This window comes from Xiphophorus hellerii, chromosome 4, assembly GCF_003331165.1.
Source record: "Xiphophorus hellerii strain 12219 chromosome 4, Xiphophorus_hellerii-4.1, whole genome shotgun sequence".
In the NCBI taxonomy this organism is placed as follows: Eukaryota; Metazoa; Chordata; class Actinopteri; order Cyprinodontiformes; family Poeciliidae; genus Xiphophorus; species Xiphophorus hellerii.
In genome coordinates, this window is record NC_045675.1 from 18154091 (window position 1) to 18177509 (window position 23419).

Consider the following 23419-nt stretch of genomic DNA (forward strand, 5'->3'; position numbering starts at 1 on the left):
TGATTTTACTTTTTCTTTTTTTTTTTTTGACTGGTTGAAAAATCTTGGCATTTGTCAGATAGAAGAAAATACAGCATAATTCATAAGTTGAAAAGTTCCATTATATTTTTTTATATTAATATATAGACCAGCCATTTCCCCACCGCTGTCGTGCTGTTATAACGAAAGCGACCATAAAAAGCCATGTAAAGTTTTCACAGAGAAACAAAGTCTTGTTGCCAGGTGCCACGGCACACTTTCAGCTTTGAGAAACGTCAGAAGTATTGCAACGAGAAAATCTCACGATTAACTGCGAGACTTTGAATCTCCAAAATTTTGTCCGGACCAAAGAGCGACATCCGATCAAGGGGGGATGGCCACCCAGAGATGCTCGGGTCAAGGTAAAAACTAAATCCCTGATTTATCCCGACTTTTAGGCTGCTGCATATTTAATAGGGCGATCGTCAGATTTACGGGAGGCTGAGTTTTGTCGGCGGGCAGTCTCGTTTGTTCTGGACCGAAAACATCACTCTGACAGCCTCAGACGCGCAGATTCACTCCTGTTTAGGCTGGGAGGATGTTTTGCAGGCGCACAAGTGCAAATAAGCGTTGACGGAGACGGCGCTGTTTTTGCACGGAGTTTTTTGTTTTGCGGGCTGAGCCGCTGTGTTCTGGATGGCACCACGATGCCATGATAGGGGCGTAATCTCCTGCGCACTTTCTAAAAAATAATATCACGCTCAGTGATGCGCTGGAGGTGAGGCTGCTGATGCAGAGGCAGGCTGAGGATGCGGGGGTAGACACACTGCATGCGATTTGCATGCCTGTCAGGCTTCTTGTTTTAATCGAAGGCGCTCTAATAAAGTGCTGTCAGAGTGACACATGCATGAGGAGACGGAACAGGTTGGCAAATGTGTATGATGACAGGAACATGACTGGAAATCCCAGATTCCCAAAGCTCTGCCGAGTGAATAACATGTCACAGAACTACAACGATGTATTCATTTCTAACGCAGATTTTCTGGTCTGAACATAAAATATGCACACAGATTGGAGGGATGATATAAAATGCTTTTTGGCTGGGTATTTTTTTTTGGTGTGTTTTACTAATCCAAAGATCTCCTTAAATGGCTTTGCATGAAAAGTCATTGTCATCATGCTTGGATGCATTTTTTCAGTGTTTAAAATGCACCCAGATGCCAATGTGATGATAAAGCAACCTTGATCATGGAACAAGTTGGGGTACCAAGAAGAGTCTATTTTTATATCCCAAATGCACACAAAACCTGCAGAGTTTCTACGTTTAATCTTTTTATGAGGCATGAAAGGTTTAATATTAAAATCCTGACCAGTGTTAATTATTTTTATTTTAAATTAATATGAAGATCATCCTCAGATTCGCTACAGTGACATCAACGTTAAATCTAATTTTATTTATGTAGTTGTCACATTGTCACTGTGAATCCCCTAAGAACACTTAAATTAGCTCCAGGATTTTTTTTTGCACTGTGTTATGAAGGTGTGCAAATGGAAATAAGAGCATGATCTCAGTTTATACACAGCAGACTGACAGCCCGCAGCAACAGGTGGGGCTGGGGGAGCTTGATACAAGAGAAAACAGAACTATTTCTTACAGTCGCTTATTATTAGACCAACTTTTAGCTGCTACCATGAATTTTTTAAACAGGACTTGGTGTGGTCTGAAGGTACAGAAAACTCACTGAGGGCAATGGATGGATCATAAATTTTAGAGAGTCACTGATCAGGCATTTCCTTTTGATTTCCATTCAGTTTTTGTTGAAATCTGATTTACTTATTCTGATTTTGACCAATTTAGATTTTTACTAGGGTTTCTTTCTAAGGACTGTAACAACTAAATAATGCCATTAATGAAAGGATTTGTCCCTAGTCTTTATCTGATTTATAGTATTTGTGTATAAATACATCAGAGTACATATTGTTTGTTGATGATCTTATAGAAAGAAAACCTGGCAGGAATTATACTTAAACAAATTTAATAAAAAGTGAAGAGAAAAAACAACAACTTTTTTTTCATCTTAGCTTGCTGATCAAAACTTTTCAAGGAAAAACCATCCATTTCTGATTTCTAGCTGATTGATCCGTCCATCTCTGCTGGATGTAACATTTGGTTGTTGCCAAACTTGAAAACGTTTTTCTTTCTGAGGTCGACCTTAGTCATGTCCTTGCCTGTAGTGATGGATGTGCACTCAGCTACAACAACAGCTTCAGTCTCAACATTCATTAAGCCTCATTTTAATCCTTTATGATAATAATGATATAACTTAATGAGGCTTTTTCATAACCTAGAGGTATTTTTCTGGCCTGGTGAAAACTAAACACAGCAACATTTCTGAAGCATTTCATTGTCAGTTCTTTTGTTTTCTAACAACCCAATTCTAACAACTTGTCTATACTATTTTATAAGAAACTGATGCTCCTATTTTTCTGTAAATTTCTTAGCTTACTACAAAGCAAATTAGTTGAGGAAAAAAATCTTAAGGCTGTACTGAAGGTTCAGTCTTAATACCTTAATGCTATGCCCTGTGTGACCTTATCACCTCTGTGTTAATAGATGTTACAAAGAAGTAGCTTGCATGGGACAGATTGCTGCTCAGCTTTCTATTATTGTGCCATCTCTTGAGATGATGTGCATATATCTGGTGCCTGCTTAGCAGATCACAAAGCGGAGGGCAGGTTTCAATGTGAAAGATAAATGCTGTGAAGGTGCGGAGAAGGAGCTTGCCTGGGTTAAACACGATACAGAGTGAAGCAGGGTGAGCTGCAACACACTAATTGTGCTTAAAATTGGGTCTTTTGGTGCACAATGGGGAATGGGATTTCTCCGACCTCCCCACTGAAACATCCAAGGATAAGAAAGTTGTCAGATTTGTAGGTCAGGCTGCTAAGGCTCGTCATTAGGCAGACCCACTCTTAAGGTCCGTGTGGCTATATTTGATGTTGGTTATCGAGTTTTAATTGTTCTCACACTTACAGCCTTCTTCCCCTTTTCAACTGTCACATCATCAAACAGCATTCTGAGTAGGGTTTTATAAATATCACCGTTGATGAATCTGCATCTCACTTTGAGTCAACACAAACTTTTTTTCACCTCTTAAAGCATGTTCTGTTTATTCAAAGTGCAGGGTGTTGCTAAATCTTAATTGATTTTTACAATGTTAGAGGGAGCTGCATGAGTGTATCGTAGTCCCAGCTGGGGCTTATCCAGGCTTGACCCGGTTTCAGTGTTCTGCATTGGTGTGTAGTTCCTCTGGGACACGTCCCCTCCTCATCACGATGAAGGTGGGAGAAGGCCACTGCTCACCCACACTGACCCGGCACAGCTCAGGGCTAACGTCACCTCCTGAAAGAACCTGCACCGCGTTACAAATTCTCCCCTCTGCCTCATTGTAGGTCACTTGGTCTTTCTCCTTCCTCCATTTTGGAAATGGCTTCTGGGTATATTATGTCCTACAAAAAAAATAATTATGTTATCTCCCTAATTCCCAATTATTATGCACAGGCTTATTTAAGAAAAAGGATTAGGTTTTCCCCCTGTCTTTTTCGGCATCAGCATCAGCAGCAGCAGCAGCAGAGCTGAAAGAATCTGAACGTGACACTCGTCTGCTCCTCTGCAGAAAGGGGTCCTACACTTGGATGAACCGGGGGAGGAGAGAGCGCTGCGAGGCTGTCATGTAAGCTGTCTCCTCTGGGGGCCTCCTCTCGGTTCGCGCTGCTTCCTGCCTCAGGTAGAAGCCTCAGTGGCAGCAGTGTTTCTGCTGCCGGTAGCTTCAGGGCTGCTCTCTCTCTTTCTGCTCCCTCCAGCTGAGCAGGCAAAACATCCTCTGCTCCAAGAACGAAAATGGAGAAGGTAAGAGACGTCTCTCTGGCATTGATTCCATTAAATATTGAACTTTTTGTTTTTTTCTGACACGGCAGAAGCTTGTTTTAGTTTGTGCAGCAGTTTCTGAATTTGCACTTGGGGGTTTATGGGGGGGTTTCTGTGTAAAGTTGAGGAATTGACGGGGTTTTTCTTTGCTCTTTTCTCACCTCACAAGTCGTTTTAGATGTTAGGAAAACTCCTGATATATTTTTGGTTGAGATTAGATGCAGTTCAAATGCTGATTTTCATTTCTAAGCTGCAGTTTTTGACTGTTTCCAAAGGGAAATATCATACCTGAAATAAAGGACACTTGAGATTAAAACAAGTTTGGAATATTTTAAAGGTGAGACACTTGAAATCCATTCAGTATTTTAGTATCTAACATCTATAAAGGGTGTTACGTTGAAAATGAAATCAGTATAATAATATTTTTTATTAAAAAAATATTATTTTTAATAATAGTTTTTTACATGCAAAATCACATATAACAGCTCGTTGAAGTTCAATTTAACGGGTAGCAGCAAGAACATATTTTCTCGTATTGCAGCCATATGCTCTCATCACCCAGTGTTGGGTTAATAAATGTGTTTATTTTAGACCTGGTAGATTCTTTTTTTCTTACTTTCAGATCTGCTCAGAGTGCACAGAGCCAACACTTGCACAGAGTCTCTGTACGCTGTGCAACAAGTGGCTGTGCTACCAGTGCACCGACGTGCACCAGCACCAGAGAGCCTCCTCCCAGTATGCTGATTCGTTCCAGCAGCAGCAGCAAAGGCCCAGTGCTGCACAGTGTCCTGACTTGCACCAGAGAAACTCCAGCACACTGCCTCCTACTGGACAAGGTGGATACTTAGTTGCTGTGCCCCTACATTTGCTGTTATTGTGCTCTGTTCGGTGTGTTTAATGTTTCAGCCTGAGTCTTTTGCACTGAATAATGTATGATGATGCCGACGGTTGCAGATCGTTCCTGGAGATCTGTGCGCTTTGTTGTACCTATCTTTAACGCATGGCCCAGATTCTGGGGGACTGGGATGATTTCATCTTTGCTAATTTTAGTGTCTCGCTATTTAAAGCCCGTCAAGTGTGCCCCCAGTGTGCCGCTTCGGTGCCAGCTTCATTTGCAGGTCGACATCTAATCATAACGAGCACGTCCTCTCGGCTTCTTAATTGTGACAAGAGAGTGTTTCTCTTTGGTTTGTGTATTTGTGAGAAAAGACGTGTGAATGTGCTGACAGACAGGATGTGGTCAGTCAGATCAGGCTGATGCACCCGAGGTGATGCTCAGCTCTCTGCCACAGAGATCTGTGATGATCTGCAGGCTCCGGGGAGCAGGAGGAGGGTGGGGTGGGGGTGGAGGGGGGGATGTATGGATGAGGTGAGCTGGCCAGCAGAGAGCAGCAGGGCTTTGGTTTTACAGCCTTTGAGTTATTGTTAGGCACAGGTTCTGTGGGCCAAACGTTTATTTGCTGGCTTGTTTAAACGTGTGTCAGACGTATTTTGGCATATTTCATATTTGATGGAACTTCAAAGGCCCTGCGCCGACACTTTGTTTATTTACCTCCTCTGTCGCTCAACACAAGACCTAGTTTAACCTCAACTTCCTTTAGCTTCAACCTATTTACCACATCTGTATTATTGTTTCTGTATCATAGTGCAGATGCAGCCCAGCTTTAACATAACAAGTACTTTGAACTTGATTCAGATTAAGTTGATAGCTACTGAAGGGCCCAGCTGTAGCACCATGTAGCAGTTTATTATATTGTCCATGTCATTTTTAGACAAATGTGCTGTTTAATATACAACACATGGTATAATCTACTGCCTTTCTAGCCCAAAGAAATAATCTCAGTTTTTTTCTGCAGGAGTGCTACCTGACCACAAAATTTTTTTTCATGTATTTTCAAATGTTGATTTTTTTTAATTTAAAAAAATCAATCCAAATCAACTTGTTTCTATGGGTTATATGTAAATACTCCCATTGATAATTCATGAATTTTTCTTTTGTTTAGCTGTCCACAACTGAGCCCAATTAATGCCTAACTTAAAAAAATAGGAATCATATTAATAAAACCTGTTTGACAGAGTAAAGTGCACAAGTAGGCAAGTGAGAGTCATTATCCTCAAATAAGAAAACATAGAACGGTGAGAAACATCCCCACCATTGACCAGGACAAAATTACCCAAATAGGTGCAACCATGAATTCTGCTCTGTAGTAAAATATGAAGGAGTATCTCTGACCATCAGTTACACAGCAGGGAAAATGATCCGAAGAACACCAGGAAGTCCAGCTCTGAATGGCACAAAGCAAAATCTTTTTGAGAGGCCCAGTCAAAGTCTGAACTTAGATCCAATCAAGGTGAAGCCGTACATGCTCAGAAATGTTCAATCTGATGCCGTTAAAGCAATTATGCAAAGAGCATTCCTCCACAGCAATGTTAAGGAGACATTGTCAGCTATCTTAAAAACTTGATGGCAGTTGTTGCAACAGAGGCTAGAAGAACCAGCTGTAGATTTAGGGAGCAATCACTTTTCCTAATAGGGCAAAGTTAATTTGAATTGCCTTTTTTTTAGACATTTATCAGTAAAACAATAATTAGAAATCAGTTTTCTGCATTTACATAGATTGACTATGATATTAAAGTATTTTTGATGACTGAAACAGGGGTGTCTAAGGTAGCCTGCAGGGAGTTTGAGGAATGATTTTGTGTGGCAAATGCCCTCAGTTAAATCCCACCAGCAGAGGTGTGTGACACAGATAATTTTAGGCTTTACTGTATAATCTTGCTGTTTTATAAGCAGTAGTTTAAAGAACAGATTAGCTGCCTGCAACAAAACAGGAAGTTGCACGTTGCTATAGATTTTTTCCCCACGGTTTATAAAATGATGCTTTTATTTTCTCTTTAATTGTGATGATCGTAGATTGCAACTCACATTGTCTTGTTTCTGGCATTTTAGCAAGCAGAGAATCTAAAAGAAAATGCATAAATTCTTGCTTCCTACAATGATTCAGGTGATGTCTCTGCAGGCCTTCAGCTTCTGTTAACTATCAGCCAGGACTGTAATGATGAGGATGGTGGTGTGCTTTTGACATCTTTATCAATAAGTGAACTTCTGTCTCCATTCTGAGGCGTTTTCTGCCGTCAGGGCTTCTGGCAGCAGGAATGCCTCACATAGCTTAATTCATCAGCCTATTCCCCATCCTATGAGCATAAAGGGATTTTTCTAAAGAAAATATGACATTTTCTGGATCTTAATACAAGAGGAATTTAGCATTAACCTTTGCACTTTTCTGCCTTTTTCAAGTCGACACCACTTTGAAACAATGAATGTTTTTCTCATTCTAATGAATTTCTAAGCAGCTTTCACAACGATGCAGCGTGCTGTGCTGCTCTGTCTCTAGCTGTGTTGTGCTTGTTGACTGTTTCTGATTTTGATGTGTCGTCCCTTTCCCCTCCCTCTCCATGCATTTCAGGCCCCGGTTCGTATCCTTGCTCTCTCCTCATGTGCCACACTCACCGACAGGAGCCCTTGGAACTTTTTTGTGAGTCATGTGACCTTTTGTGCTGCAGCAGCTGTCACCTGTCCTCCCACAAAAACCACAGGTTAGTCCTCAACCATGTAGCACAAGGGCACTGCAGAGAGAGAGGGGAGCGGGACTCAAAGGGGGCTAACCACAGGTTAAACACTTCCTCTGAGCTGAAGAGCTCGTTAACTGCCCTGTCATTTTTATCTCAGGCATCTGCATACACTACCCTTGGCGTTCGGACGCTCATTAGCTATTCATACCTGTTTGTTTTCTGTGACATTAAAGTGCATTTGCTGTCTGCAAGGTCACATGCATAATAAGCCATCCTCGGGGAAAATGCATGAAATTCTGGTTTTATTTTGGCCCTGCTGAGGAATAAATTAGAGAACCTTCTGTGTGCTGTGTGCATGTGATTAGGATGGTGCAGATTGGCAAGGCCCTGCAGGATCAGCAGTGGCTGTTTGAAAACCTGATGATGCAAGTGGAAGAGAGGCGGTCTTCAGTGGAAAACAGTGCAAAACAAATAGAGGACAGGTTAGTTTCAACCCACACGGTTTTAATTAGCAGACAGTCAAAGAACACAAATATTGCTGTAATAACAAATGAAATATTGCTTGAAATGTAAATTTTTTGTGCATTGTAAAAGTAATGAAACCCCTATTTCCGTCTCTGATTGCAGACTGCATGGAGTAAAGATCACACACAGGAAGGCAGAGAACCAGATTAAAATGGCAAAGATGATTATGATGAACGAGCTTAACAAACGAGCCAACCTATTAATAGAGCAACTGGAGGTAATTACTTTCTCTTTCTTTCCCTCTTATCGTTCAGATAGCTGTGAGTGTTCATGCATAGAATCCATAGCAGCCTTGATTTAATCAGCCCCCAAAACAGATCCAACAGGAGCCCATTAGAACCCGCCGGTGTTCCCAAAACCGATATCTTGGGCTTCTAAAAGCAAAAGCATCTGTTGATTATACAGTAGACTACACTGCTGGCACAACAAAGCTGTCTTCCAGTAAATACTCATAACTTTGTGCCTGTTTCCTTTCATTTTATTTGTGCAGAAGATTACGGAGGAGTTCCAGCAGCGTCTGGAGGACCAGCTGCAGGGGGCAATAGAGATCTGTGGCCAGCTGGACCACATTCAGAAGTTCATCACCTGGGCCACAACCCATCACTGCAGAGGTCCCGTGCTCTTCAGCAGGGCTCTGGTGAGACAATAAGCAGATGTCCAGAGTACCACTGTAACACACACACACACACCCAAACACATGTGGAATATTAAAATGTGCAAACAAAACAACAAGAAAGCGAAGAAGAAACTCCTCTGCCATGTCTTTATTAGAAGTAAAGCAATAATTATGCCGGTGTCAGTAATGGCAGATCACCCTGTGGGAACATTTGTAGTTCATAGTGTCCTTTGGGTGTATGAAGAGTATGCATGACATTAAGCTTAAGGAAAGTTGACTAAGTTCAGCAAAAGGGCCAGAACCTCCAAATAGCATTTGTTAGCTGGAGCAACAATTTTGAAGGATGGAGAGGTTACCATTATTCTAGCATGTCTAAAAATAGACCAGATGCTGTATATTCACACTGAAAATATCACAATATTAACAATAAATAAGTTGGACCTGTCCAGGGTGTTTCCTGCCTCTTATTCAGTGACTTCTCGAGACATGCAATAGCCCCCCCACAAGATTAAGCGGGTATAAACAATAGATGGATGGATGAAATAAACAAGTTCGCTGACTCATCAATGTGTGTGATGAATCTATGCATGCATGAGTTCCCCTTTTGAACTAAATTACTAAATAAATAGACTTTTAATCATCTTCTGAGAAGCAAGTGAATGTTCAGGTGTTTTTATAGAAATCGTGTTTGTGTTTGTCCTTCAGATTTCTCTTCAGATGCAGCAGCTGCTGGAGTCGTCTCTCCACACAGACTCCTGGAGTCCTGTCAAGATCAAGTTTAACTGGGATGCCAGTTACTGGACAAAGCAGATTTCCTCTTTCGGTAAACCCTGCTGTATAAAGGCAGTGAAGAATCTGTAGTAAAATGTTAAAGCTTTTCAAAAACGATAGAATTTAATGTCGAAATAACTTGTTATTTTTTCAGGTCAGCTAACTGTCGATGGGGGAAATTGCGCTTATCCTTCGGGATTGGCCTGTTCCAGTATTTTGAGGCCCCAACCCGTCGCCTGCTTGACTCTGCCCGCCATGTTTCACCGAGGCCGAGAGCCAGGCTGCGGCTACCAGACCTGCTGCGAGCCTCAGATATGTTGCCTGCATGGCATGCCCCCTCAGCAGGAGTTGGCCACTCTGGACAAAAGCCAGATGGAGAGCACTCTGTTTAACTCCAGCTGTACTCAGCCTGCTCATTTCTCTGCTTCACTGCACCAGAGTCAGCAGCTCCAGAGGTTTTGGGAGACGGAGAGCTCCCTTCAGTGTCCTCCTCCTACATCTCCTCTCCCAGGACCCATCCAGCTCGGCTGCAGCCAAGGATCCGCATCCCAAGATCCTCAGTCTTTAACGTACGTCTCCTGTCACCAACGTCAGAGGGAAATCGCTCCAGACAGCCAGACTCACCTCAGTGCCGACCGTGGTGCTCTGGGTCAGTGCAAGGCGAAGTTGTCTACGAGCCCGGCTCTGCAGCAAGAGATCAGCCACAATGTGAGGGACAAAGATGAGGAGAGGTGTAGGGGGGAGACTTGTGGACAGTCGGCAGAAGATGAAAGCAGAGAGCTGGATGAGGATCTGGAGGCAGACAGAAGGGAGCAGAGTCTGGTCCAGCTTCAGGCGTGTTTAGCTGCTGACCAGCAGAGGACCAGACCAGCTCTCAACCTCAGAATGCATAGAAATGGCAAGGTGAGAGACTTCATTATATTAGGCCTTACTGACAAGAATTTACAATAATGTAAATATATGCACTTGCTTTACAGTGTATGAACTACACAGCAGTTTAAGCAAATTAAGAGTAAAAGTCAAATTAAAGTGACAACAAAGGTTAGCACAGTTGTTTAAATGTAACTATTTGGAGTTAAATATTTTTTCCTTGGTCAGTAAGTCACACAAAGTAATCAGTAACCACAAACATCACTGCAATTAAAAAGTACAGAATTATTGTGAATTTAAAGAAAACAGGTACACAGTTTTCAAACTTTGTTTTTTTCTTTACAAATAATAGTTTAACCATATTTATGTGCATGCAGTCTCCTTTGTTCCAATAACGGTAAATCTAATGTCTCCTAAAGGTAATAGCAGATTATCTTTAGGAGACATCTAATTTGTAAGTAGAGTCGACCTGCAGAAACACAAATATTCTGTGGCCGCTGAGGTTTGATACAGAATGTTACTGAATGGGCAGCGACTTTAAGACACCCTATTCCTATTGCCTGTATGTAGGGCAAACAGGCAATAGGAATTGTCTGTATGCAATTACTGTACGCCCTACAGGCAATTCTAATAGAAATCATTATATTTCTATTAGAAAAAAACATTAGAACTAATGTATCAAACTCCACTTCACAGTTTTGCAGTACTTTGTGTTGGTCTATGACATACAATCCAAAAATAATAAGGGGATATTTTTGGTTGCCTGACAAATGAGGAAATGTTCAAGAGATTAGAGGATTTTTGCAAAGCACCATGACAACCAGCAAGTCAGCTTTTTCATAGTCCAATAAATAGGTTTGGGGGAAATGAGCTCATCCAGTGCTGCGTCTTACAGCGCCAGTAGCAACATCTCAGGCCAGTAACTGTAAAATCAGTTCAAAAAGTTTTAGTTTTCATTAAATCAACTGACTGAGTAACACTAACATGTGCAGTTTTCATTTAACTAAATAAATCTAAATATATTCTAATTATTCAAGTGGCACTGAAAACATATTTCTTTAATTAGCATATGCAAAAAAAACTAAAGCTTTCTGAAAACTCACTTTTCTTTTACTTGAATCTACTTTTAAAAACACATTAAAACCAATTTTTGTGACAAAGCAAACGTGTTTCAAGAAGTGAAAACTTTCTGCACTAACCTTGTACGCTTCCTGCCACTGGTGGTGCAATGCATTCTGGGATAACTTGTTGGCCAATCCTTACTATCACACAACGTACCCTTCCACATACTTCAAATGAACTAAATCAATTTTTAAAATGTTTTTCTTTAAGGGGCTCTCAACTTGTTTAAATTGAGTGCTAAATTACTTGAAAAAGTCATTTAAAGCTATTTAATTTATTCAGTCCATTAAATTCACTATTTTAGCTTCACGAAAAACCCAGAGGTCTGAAGTCAAGTCATATCCACTCACCTTTTTTAAAAAAAAAAATTAAATTCAATGTTACATTTTACAGTCCACAGGTTCAATACATCTTAAAATATTTACCTATTTCTGGTTGGAAATGACTTCATAACTTTATGAGGTAAAGGTAAATATGTTTTCAAGTTTGCGAAGACATCAAAGCAAAGTGTGTGGCGGGACTTTTTTGTGTGTTTTTGCACGTCTGTCTTCTCATTTTTGTTTCACACGTGGTTCTGGCTAGGCGACATAAGCTCAAAATAAATCCATTTGGGCTCAGTCTCAGATCACAACATGGTAAGCCACACAAAGCCGTTGAGACGCACTTTTTGAAAGTCACCACTGATCGGTCAAGTCAAGCTCATTTCCTGTAAAAGCAGAGTTGTTCAGCGGCTATGCAGACAACCAAAGAAAGAAATTAGAGGCAACAAAGCACAATAAAGAAAGCATTGCTATCAATATTTAAAGGCAGCAAGAGAATTTGTTAAATATTGAAAAAAGTTTAACTGAAGTTGTGCTGAATATGAGGCAGCTTTCAGCTTCAGATATCAGTAGTTTATGACCAAAGCTCTCAGTTTAAATCAGAGGACTGACTTGTGAAAGTTGACAGCTTGCTATTAACAGATGGCACACCATAAAGCTGCTCTTGCTTTTCATGAAGAAATGATGAAAAAACAAAGAGCTGCTCTGACAATTAAAATAACGCATTCCTAAAATTGCAGTAGTGCACTCATCATCATCAACCTCATGCTTAATGCCAGAAGTGTTAGCAGCCGCATAATCACCTCTCTCTCTGAGATAGATGGTTATGAGCACAAAGACACGTGTTATTTTTACGTTTTTCAACTCACTGCATCTGAAAATGATATAAAACCACTTGGGCTCGCTCATTTATGTACTTAACCTATCAGTAATGAGCCACTGTGGGAATAGTGGGAGCTGCCAGTTTGGTTTTAGCCCCGGTTTGTACAAAGATGATTTCCTGCTCCCCAGCTTCCAAAGAGAGGGATTAGAGTCTTTTTTTTCTCCACAGTCTAAATCCTGCATCCTGCTCCCAGGGGGTGGAGATCAGGTAAGTGTTTTAATCGCATGATACTTGGGAGCGTGTGCACCGTTTTTAGTCTGGCCTGAATATGTATGATGGAAAAAAAAAAAAGGGAAGAAAAACTGGTGCTAAACGATTCGCCGGCTTTCCTCCTCGTACTTTCTGAGACACAGCTGAGGGGTTTAAGGAAAATCTGTGCATTTGTTAAACTGAAATGTAAAACAGAGGGGTAATAAGTGCTCAGCAGGTCTAGTTTAATCAAAGAGCAGCACTAAACCTGCTGCTGAATTTACATTTGATAATTGGTGTGGTAGCCAAACCTTTCATTCCCTGTATTATAACACTAATTCATGCAGCGTGTTTGTAAAGACTGAGTTTTTTTGGCTCCCCAAATAGATTCTCAGCTGTGTTTTATTCATTTGTGCACAACACACATCCCACTCCTTTTCCTTTCAGCTGCTAATGGTGTGAACAGGTGCGTCTCTGTATTTGATTTAACTTGAAATTCTATTCTCTCACCGTTTCCAACAGAGGTCCACGTCCCTGGAGGTGTCCGCCAGAGCCCACGAGCGCACATCTGATGTGCAGAGCAGCAGGCTCAGCCCCAGTTTGGTGTGTACAACGAGGAAGCGTCGCTCCCGGAGCATCCCAACCGAGCTGGTGGCCCCGCCCTCCAGCCCTTACACTGAAAGGCCTGCTGCAGGATGCACAAACAGCCAGGAGGCAGGAGCAGCGAAGAAGGTGACCCCTGCATGAGGATCTTTCAGTTTCGTCTTTAACTTTTGCAGAGAAGCAGTCCTCCTGCACAGTTAGTCAGCAATGCATATATCATTAACGTAGTACAAGCTTAGTTTCCCATCACACCTCAACTTGTATAGACTAGTATGTATATTCTATCATGGAATCACTCTTCTCTTTTTAACATAATAAGCAACAAATATTATAGCAGCAACGATACAACACAAGAAGTGACTGCATGATAAATGTGCAGAGAACCTGCTTATCGTTCTGTGGAAGACCTTACTCAGCCTAAGATTATGAAGCTCAGGTTTGTGGCCTGGTGAGTAATATGAACTCCAGTTCACACTGACCTAAAGTTAGTGAGAAAAATGAGAGAACTGTTAAACAGAGTCTCAATTCCTGTTTCTTAAGAAAGCAAAAAAAAAAAAAAAAAAAAATCGTATTTGTTTTATTCAGTCAAAACCTCACACAGAGAGTGCATAAGATCGATTAGATTAGATTACAAATGACCTCTATTGGAAGAAGGATGAATTTGACAAAGACAATTAAAACTTTATTGGTGTCCACATAGGGCTTATAATTCTGTATGCAATTATTTAAAAATAGTGTACACATTGATCAGTAGGAAATAACTTAGTTGTTATTCATTTATTAAGGTCTGAGTTTATACCTTGAGGGAAGGTCAGAGTTGAAGTGTGTGAGTTGAACTCCAGATCGATTTCTATTTTTGTTGTTTCTAAAATGAGTAACTTCTGGAAAGATGTTGACTCATCTCTTAATGCTACTGTTGAGGTTCATATTTATATGTTGCAAAGAGGGTACTTACTTGACATTTTTTTACTCTTTTTAAAAAATATTTTACTGTAGTGTACAGATTTTTCACACTTTCTTTTGCTTACTTATAAGCAAAAGAAGATTTTTCAGTGATTTAGTTTTATTTTGAGTCAGATCAAGCATCACTCCACTTGGTTAAGAAATAACAATGTACAAGATTAATTTTAGCTTGAAATCAGATCTGTATTAAGAAGAAATAAATGATCTGCTGACATCAACTTGTCCCGTGTCTACAAACTGCTGCAAACAAACTGCTGATGCTTCCTTCTTGTTTCGCTTCTCTTGCTAAAACATATTTCTTCTTGCATACATGCTGAAAGCATGGCCTATTATGAGTCTGAGCAAACAGGAAATGTAAAGCTGTCTACAAACAGGAGCAAACGTGGGACCTCTGGTCACATTTCTGGTTGTTATTCTGTTTTTGCAGCATATGCAATTTTGACTTCAGTTTAAAATGTTTGCCTCTGAATGAAGCTGGTACTAAGTGTACTAAAATGGTGAGAGCACAATAAACGACTCAGACTAGACTGCAGAGCATGTCATCTGCTGGAGGAAGCAATGTATTGTAGGAAGCTCTTGGATAACAGCTGTGGCGTATGCCTCGCGTTTGAAACATTTTATTTAATGAGTGTACTGGAACTTTGTCTCATCTATGTTAAGAAATCAAAACTTAACTAAGTTCTATTTACCTAAAAATGACAGAAAAAGACAAAAAACTTAGATGTTATCATTGACTGGGTCCTGAACTCTTAACTACCACATAAAGTATATAAATAAATATGTCTACTGTCACCTTCAAGACATTGCCAGAATAAAGGGGTTCTTATTAAAACAGAATACAGAAAAAACTACAGCTGCTGCTCATCCAGAATGATGTTTCTAGAGTCCTGACCAACATCAGGAAAACATATCATATCACCCCAGTCCTTAAATGACTGCATGAGATGCTGCTTTGATTCTCTATTTGTTAGTTTTCCTGGAAAACACTGTGAATTATTTTATGTATGAATGGTGCTCTATGTAGGTAAACATGCCTTGCTCTGTTGTCGACCATAAAAAAGGATTAATCCAGACGACTTAGAATCTATTGTCATGTTACTTACATTTAGAAAGCAGGTGAAAAGCAGTTTTTCAGTCAGAGAAGCTTGTAACTCAGTGTAAGAATGTCCTTGTTTTGTTTTCAGTCTGACATGATAGATCTAAAACAAAGGAGAGCTTCAGATGGAGGACTTTGTGTCGTCAACGAAACCGACTCAATCCAATCCAAAGGATTGTCTCCTTCACCTCCCTATAAGACAGAACCAGGTGCTGAATTTACATCTGTTACTTTCATGAAGTTTAAATGAATTATTTAATTTGTAAAAACTGAATGCCTACCGCCTACTCTCTTCAGATCACCCAACTGCTTTTGTATACGAAGAGGTTGAATACAGAGCCAAGGAGAAGCACAGGCTACCACGAAACAGCATCACAAGGTGAGTAGTGTCTTCAGTCAAAAATGACTTCAGATTTCCAGCACGTTTCATGGCAACAAAGTTTTGCTTTTTTTATTTATTTTTTAAATCATCCATCCTCTGCTTCCCTGTGAAGTAATGGAGAAGCTCTGAAAGATTCGGGGAGATCCAGGGTTCCAGTGGTTTGCTTAGAGCGTCTCAAAATCCTCGTGTCACAGCTCCCCCCACATGGACGAAGACAAAGTGACCCTTTGCCTGCCAGTGAGACAGAGAAGAGTGAAGGCCTTCCCCAGCACAGCACATGGCACACAGTAATGCAACACGTTTGGCAAACTTCTTTTCATCCCAAACAGACGGTTACAAATTCATGTTTTTAAAATCACATCAAAATAAAACTTCCGATCACAAATGTTTGCATGACTTTTGTGATATTCTGTAAAAAAATTCACTGTATAGGAGAGATGATGCATCTCTCACAGATGCAGCACAAAAAGTGAGGTTTCACATTGAATGCTAAAAAAAAAGTTGGCTTATTTTTTATTTAGGGGGCGATAAGTTTTTTATGGCAATGATTTGAATCTAAAGAACAATGTGCAATTTAAAAAACAAATCAGAGAAGTAAAATTTATTGGTTGTCATCTGTGTCTGAACAATTTACCGCTTTGACTTTTGGAGTTTCTTAATGCATTCACATTAACCTCACAAGTAATGAACACAAGTCTAAGTATGACTGAAGGTAATCAAGTCATGTCCATCGGTAATTGCACCACAGATTGAGAGTTTGCAGTTATCCCAATACCAATAACTTACCAAACTTACCCAAACCTATTGATATATTTGTTGTTGTTAGACTTAAGTTCTAGATTAGATTAAAACCAGATATTTTCAGTTTTGAACCAAATGAGGTTTGTTGTTTTTCATGATTTTCGAGCTATTTTGCAAACAAAGCCAAACAGCTTCTGGTAACTACAGCTCTGTTGTTGTAGTAATTGCTTTATTCATGCTTTACTTGTTCAGGTATTATACTATCTAAGCAAGTAAAAGGAATGCTCATACTTTAAATATCTGGAATAAAGTATGTATATATATATTGACAACAATGTATGTGTGAGCTTTTAAAAATTGTAACGAAGCCTTTCTTTTTTAACAACAGGGGACAGCCAGGGGGTCTGACACCAGAAGGACCACCCGCTCACTCACAGAGCGATCCACTCGCAGCCCGTCTGCTGCCTACTTTGACACCTGTGACTTTAGCCGGAGACTCAGCACCCACACAGCATCCACACAGTTTCCTACTGACTCCAAATATGTGCCAGAAAGTTACTTTGCGCCCGATTTGGACACCGACTCTGATCCCAGGTCAGTTTCGGAGGACGTCATCTGTTATCCGAGTGACCCAGATCCACCGCTAAACTCTGATGGATCACTGGATTCTGATCCAAATGTAGCATCTTCTTCCGAGGCTGAGCTTGAACTTGTTTCTGCAAGGGAGTCAGCAGGTTCAGGTGAGGTGAGACAGAATGTGGATTCAGAACTGAGCCTTGAGTACGAAGCGGAGCCAGACACGGATGCAGGAGCAGGATCAGAGGACTGTCAGGGGTTGGATGCTGATACAGAATCAGGGGATGCTGAGACCGAGTCTGACAACCAGCCTGAATATGATCCCAGTTTTCCGCCTGAAACCGATTCTGATGCTGTATCCGGTCAGCCTCCAGACTCTCAGGGCTCCGGGGAGTCCGATCTCGACTTGGAGTCTGAACTCGAACCGACAACTGACGACCCCCAGCCGCTACGTTCTGACCTGGAGGAGGAATCGCAGATGGGCCCTGGTCCGAGGCAGCTTTTGATCGCAAACCCTGCAGCTCAGAGGGACGAAGAGGACATTCAGACAGAGCAGGACGTGGATGAGATGGAGAGTGAGGACTTCTGTGCAGTCTGCCTGATTGGAGGGGAGCTGCTGTGCTGTGATCGCTGTCCAAAGGTCTTCCACTTATCATGCCATGTGCCGCCTCTTCTGAGCTTCCCCACGTAAGCTTCTTCTGTATACACTCTACAGCTCTCACGTCCTCTTTCATTTTTATTTTGTAGCAGACTTGAGGTAATATTAACCTGTGTTTTACCTTGTTCAGAGGAGACTGGGTGTGCAGCGTCTGCAGAGATGTTTTACAGCCTGAAGTCGAATATGACTGTGAGAATGAGAGATCATCTGCAGTGAACACTGCGCACGGACTCTCTGCTTGCGATCAGAGAGTATGATTTTCTCCCAGCTACATGATTCAGATCAATAATTCACAGTTTCTGTCTTGTTTATAGATTTTTCTCTTTTAATGTCTAACACATTTCATGTTTTGTTTGGCTGCAGAAATGTGAGCGACTGGCTCTTCTGATTCTCAGCAACATCTTGAGTGCTCCTTTCCACGAGCCCGTCAGTCCACTTGTAAGTGATCATCATGTTCCTACAACCCAGTTACAATGAAGCTCATGTTATTCGTCTTTCATCATAGTGGTAGGCAGACGGATATGCCCTCAGGAGGTTACGTCGGGGCTCTGGATGCACAAACATGCTTTTATTCCAGCTGTTTTTGATTCTTGGAGGTTCCCCCCTATGGATTTCTTTTTACCAAAACAAAACAGAACCAGCAACATCAAATGGAGCTGTGCTAGTTTTCTTTCTTTTTATCCTTACCAACCCCCTGCTTCCTGTGCTAAATTTCAGGAGGGATGATTTGCTTTACATTTTGGCAAGTATGTTTTAATAGACTGAAGCAGATTTCTAACACAATACAACAGATCTCAATACAAGTCAAGAAGTTATTTCCTTTTTGGGTGTACACCAGAGGTGCTCAAATGTTTTGCCATGTGGGCCAATTTTGTCAAGTTGGAAGTATGAGCGTCATTAAAGTCTGATTTTTTTTTTTTTTACAAGTACCAAACAAAATAGTAAATTCATTGTAATTTTTTTCCTTTTCCTTAAAATAAACTAAAACTGCAACGATTTCATAAAATGGACAAACTGATTGTTCAATGGCTGTCATTTCTATTGATCAGAAAAATAAAAATGGTTTTGCATTTCCTAAATTTCCTGAATTGTGCCTAAATTAAAAAAATATTGTGTGTTGCAACTATATTTTTTTCATTTCAAGAAAATTTTAATTTGTTGGTTACAACATTTTGTCCATCTGTATTAATCACCTGCGATGGCGGGGCAAATTTGCGTCATTCTTCTAATGCATTTGGGGAGCCGAACAAAATTAAATGGCTCCAGCGCCGCACTTTGGCAGCCTGTTTCACAAAGATTGAGTGTGTAGGTTGAAGTTCATAACACTGCTTTATCTTCCAGGCTCGTCATTACTACCAGATCATCAAGAGGCCAATGGATCTGTCTGTGATCAGAGCCAAGCTCAGTAAAGGGAATCCCAGGCATTACAGCTGCCCTGACCAGTTTGTTGCTGATGTCTGTCTCATGTTCCGCAACTGTGCAAAATTTAATTATGTGAGTTAAACAATTTTTAAACCATATTAAATTGATCTATAAAAACATATAAAAGTGCTAACTAAAGTTGGCATCATTCTAAAAGGCCTTCTCTTTACTCTGACCGCAGCCTGACTCCGAGGTGGCCCAAGCAGGCCACAGCCTTGAGGTGTTCTTCATGTCAAAACTGAAAGAAGTTTTCCCAGATAGAGATTTCCCGATGGCTGAGCTCGATTCTGACAGCGATGAGTATGACGAGACCTGCAGGGCCGCTAATGGCGGCTTCCTCTGGCCAGAGAGGAGGGAGCAGTGTCACAGGAAAAGGAAGAGGAGGCAGTCGCTCAAGTCGAGGAGGCATCACTTCTAACTGGATGGCAATCAGAAAGAAACTGTGCTCACAAATTTTTATTTATTTAATTTTTTTTTTTTGTAATTTGTCCATTTGAAAGTGACAGCCTGTGGAGTGACAACGGAGATTTTATTCCCTGATTCATCTTTCGATGACCAATGTTGTGGTTTGTTGTAAATTGTCAGTGCTACCATCCGATGGCAGCTGAACATATCTTCTTTAGTTATTCTTCCTGCAGGCAGCTAATCAAAGAAGCTGAATGTGTAAAAATAGTTTCGTTGGCAGGGGGTACGCAGCAGAGTGTACAGAGTTCCTCTTGTACCCATAAACATGTTCTATGTATTACTTACTGTAAGAGCTTCTTTATCATATCACCACATAACCCTCTGATGCACTGCATTGCTTTTTGCTTTATTACATGTAGATATGTAATCGGTGCACGCTTTCTGCCCTTTGCTGTATTGTACAAACAGGATGCTGTAGCTGGATGTTTTTGAAACCTTGTAATACGTGGACTTTTTTTAAGTGACTTTGTCCTCAGTATAAAAGAAATGTTAAAATGTTAATGCTAGCAAATTCTGTAATGTTTTTACTCATATATGTTCTACATAATATAAATGTTTGCCTGCATAGAAACACTTTTACTGTTGCTTCCAGTTACAAAAAAGAACGTTTGCTTCTTCTTGACATGACCTGAGTTTTAGTTTGTCACTCAAAAACAACAAAAAAAGTCTCTTATTTTATCTTTTTGATCAGAAAGAAGTAAAGGGTGAAAGAGTAAGAAATATACGTTCTGTTAAAGCTACAAGGATAAGAATATTGACATAGGATTTTATGTGTTAAACAATAAAAATGAGCTTTATCTTGAATCATAAAGACGTGAAACAGGATAAATCCATGTTCCACAAAAACCTGTGAACCTTTCCTATTTAAATAACTCAGGCTGAATAAAAAAAAAATACATTATTCATAGTTCTAAAACGCCAGCATTATTTGTACAACAAATTCTGTTTAAAAGGACATGGAAATTTATAACTCCTTAGATCACTCCCTGTTTACAAGTACTTCACTGTAGTGCATCTCAAACTAGACATAGCCTGTTTTTATTTATAGACTTCATAGAGAAATGTATTAAAAATAGTATTTCTTTTTGTTTTGAGGAAGGCGGACAAACTTTACTTAAAATCTGTTTGATTTATTTTTCATTATTTTTAACTGTAAAAGCTTCAACTGAACGCATACAGAATATACTAGCTTGTTGAAATATAGACCCATTACAAGTGTCATCATTTCTACAATAAATGGGATATTTGAAAACTTGTTTTACGACTCTTGCCAGTGTTGGGTAACTTCAAATAAAATATTTTTATTTTATTTGTGGGGCAACACTATCTATGAAGAGTCACAAAACAATATAGTTTCCTATCAAATAAGTTTGCATATGGTTACCTTGTATATTCTCTTGTTTCTCCCAAAAATATTTTGAACATTTAAGAGAGATTGAATTTTTATGATGTATTGCTCCCATTAGACCGTGAGTTAATTAACAAGAGTGTCAGAAATTAAACCTGAGCAGCAACTGACTTCAGGATTTGTACCTGGACGAATATTTAGAAAGTAAATAAAAGCCTTAAGAAACATCCACTGTTATTGTCAACTATGGTATAGATATATATAAAAAAAAAAAAAATAAATATAGACTATATAAAAATAAATTCGAGCTTTAGCATGAAGGATAAAAATATTTTGTCATTTTTCCCCCCCCCAAATTTCAACAGTAATTGGCAGCTTAAGCAACTTTTATAAAATGAATAAACCCAACATTCTCCTACAAAGAATTCAACTGAATTCAATTATTGAAGCATTTTTAGAAAAATCAAAATGTCTAGAAACATTATTTGATAAACACATTTGCTAAATTCCTGCATTATAATCGTGGTATCATCCAGAGACCAATTTTTCTCGCTGTTCTTCAAATTGTGACGTAAATGAGAACACGATGCCGATCTCCAGCAGTCAGTAGGTGAAGTGTGTTATAAAACCTGGAAATGTTACCAGCCTACCACAGACTCTGGGAGGACAAACAAGCATACACAAAGGCTGTTGCAATTTAGGTAAGACTTTTCGAACTGTGGGAAGAAACTGGAGTACCTGGAGAGATGAGGTAAAAAAATGAAATTAAATTATGGTATTTTCTTTAATGCACAAGAGTCTTATGAAGTTAGCAACATTTTGAACTTTTTTTAAAAAAAAGTACCTTCTTAAAAGTTACATCTAATCTGACAGGCATCGCTTGTTGATTATGATGTGCTATGATGTGAAATACACATGTGTAATCATCATGGACAATATAAAAAATATATATATATATATATATATATATATATATATATATATATATATATATATATATATATATATATATATATATATATATATATACATACAATATATGTGTATATATTGTATATATAAATATATACTATATATACAGTATATACACTGTATATACAGTATATATATACAGTATATATACAGTGTATACTCTATATATATATACAGTACAGACCAAAAGTTTGGACACACCTTCTAATTCAATGGGTTTTCTTTATTTTCATGACCATTTATAAGGCAATAAATCCCACTTATTAACCTGACAGGGCACACCTATGAAGTGAAAACCATTTCAGGTGACTACCTCTTGAAGCTCATCAAGAAAATGCAGAGTGTGTGCAAAGCAGTAATCACAGCAAAAGGTTGCTACTTTGAAGAAACTAGAATATAAGGGGTATTTTCACTTGTTTTACACTTTTTTGTTTAGTGCATATTTCCACATGTGTTATTCATAGTTTTGATGCCTTCAGTGTGAATCTACAATGTCAATAGTCATGAAAATAAAGGAAACTCATTGAATTAAAAGGTGTGTCCAAACTTTTGGTCTGTACTGTATATATATATATATATATGTATATATATTGCTAAGATATTTTCACATAATAAAAAGATGAAAATTATTATGTTTGATTGAGATTGGTTTGAGATAGATTTTTATTCCTTCACATCATGGTCTTTAGTTTCAGTTTGGCCACAAAATTAATTGCTTCCTAAAGAGATAAAAGTTTTGGTCACACAGAGCATCTTACGTTAATCAGGCGCTGGAATGTTTTGTGCCAGAAAAGCTCTCAGGCAGAAAGGATTTTCAGGCAGAAACTTCTAAATGGTAATGGACTGAGCTAATAGCACTTTCCTAATCGTGTTGACCACTCAAAGCACTTTGCACTAGAGCCACATTCACCCGTTCATACCCACAAACCAGAACATGCAGATTGTTAGGCAACTTGAGGTTAGATGCCTTGCCCAAGGGCATACTTGGAATCAAGCCCGCAACATTCTGAATACAAGACAACTGCTTTACCCGTTGAGGAACGGTCTTATTTGATAAATTTTGGAGTACATTTATTACATAATTATTTTTTTCCATATTGCATCATATGTGAGCATAAATGGAAAAGGAAATTACTTGCTTGACAAAACTTCTGACAAGAATTGCTTCAAAGTGATAAAGTGAAATTAATAAGAAGTTTCCAACAAAATGAAGCAAAGGAAATTACTTGATATATATCAGCAAAGTGTGGAATAATTTCCACACTTCATCAACATATGAATGCTTAGTAATAATTTGCATTTCTTTTATGAAATACACAGAACTTAATATTCATTCATTAAAATTCAGCAACGTCTAACTACTCCTAATAAGGATTGTCTTTGTGTCGAACTTATTCTTAAACTGGTATTTAGCTACTGATGCAGTTGTGGTGTTTGG

At 39.4% G+C, this 23419-nt stretch overlaps 1 protein-coding gene across 1 annotated transcript; it reads left to right on the plus strand.

Moving 5' to 3' along the window:
- Positions 1–265: 265 nt before the first annotated feature.
- Positions 266–20922, plus strand: trim66 (tripartite motif containing 66). The gene is made up of 18 exons (XM_032560872.1): positions 266–380; positions 3636–3868; positions 4509–4722; positions 7354–7483; positions 7825–7941; positions 8087–8201; positions 8475–8621; positions 9306–9423; positions 9526–10274; positions 13278–13487; positions 15506–15626; positions 15715–15796; positions 15912–16086; positions 16929–17803; positions 17905–18025; positions 18138–18212; positions 19116–19268; positions 19378–20922. Exons 2-18 carry the CDS (start codon positions 3860–3862, stop codon positions 19612–19614), a joined length of 3648 nt encoding a protein of 1215 aa, XP_032416763.1. The 5' UTR covers positions 266–380; positions 3636–3859; the 3' UTR covers positions 19615–20922.
- The last annotated feature ends 2497 nt before the right edge of the window (positions 20923–23419 follow it).

What these genes read in the sequence shown, in the direction of transcription:
- trim66 (XM_032560872.1), top strand. An exon ending in CCACGAAACAGCATCACAAG is followed by an intron (nt 15,797 to 15,911) that starts GTGAGTAGTGTC and finishes TTCCCTGTGAAG; the next exon opens with TAATGGAGAAGCTCTGAAAG. An exon ending in TCTCTGCTTGCGATCAGAGA is followed by an intron (nt 18,026 to 18,137) that starts GTATGATTTTCT and finishes GTTTGGCTGCAG; the next exon opens with AAATGTGAGCGACTGGCTCT.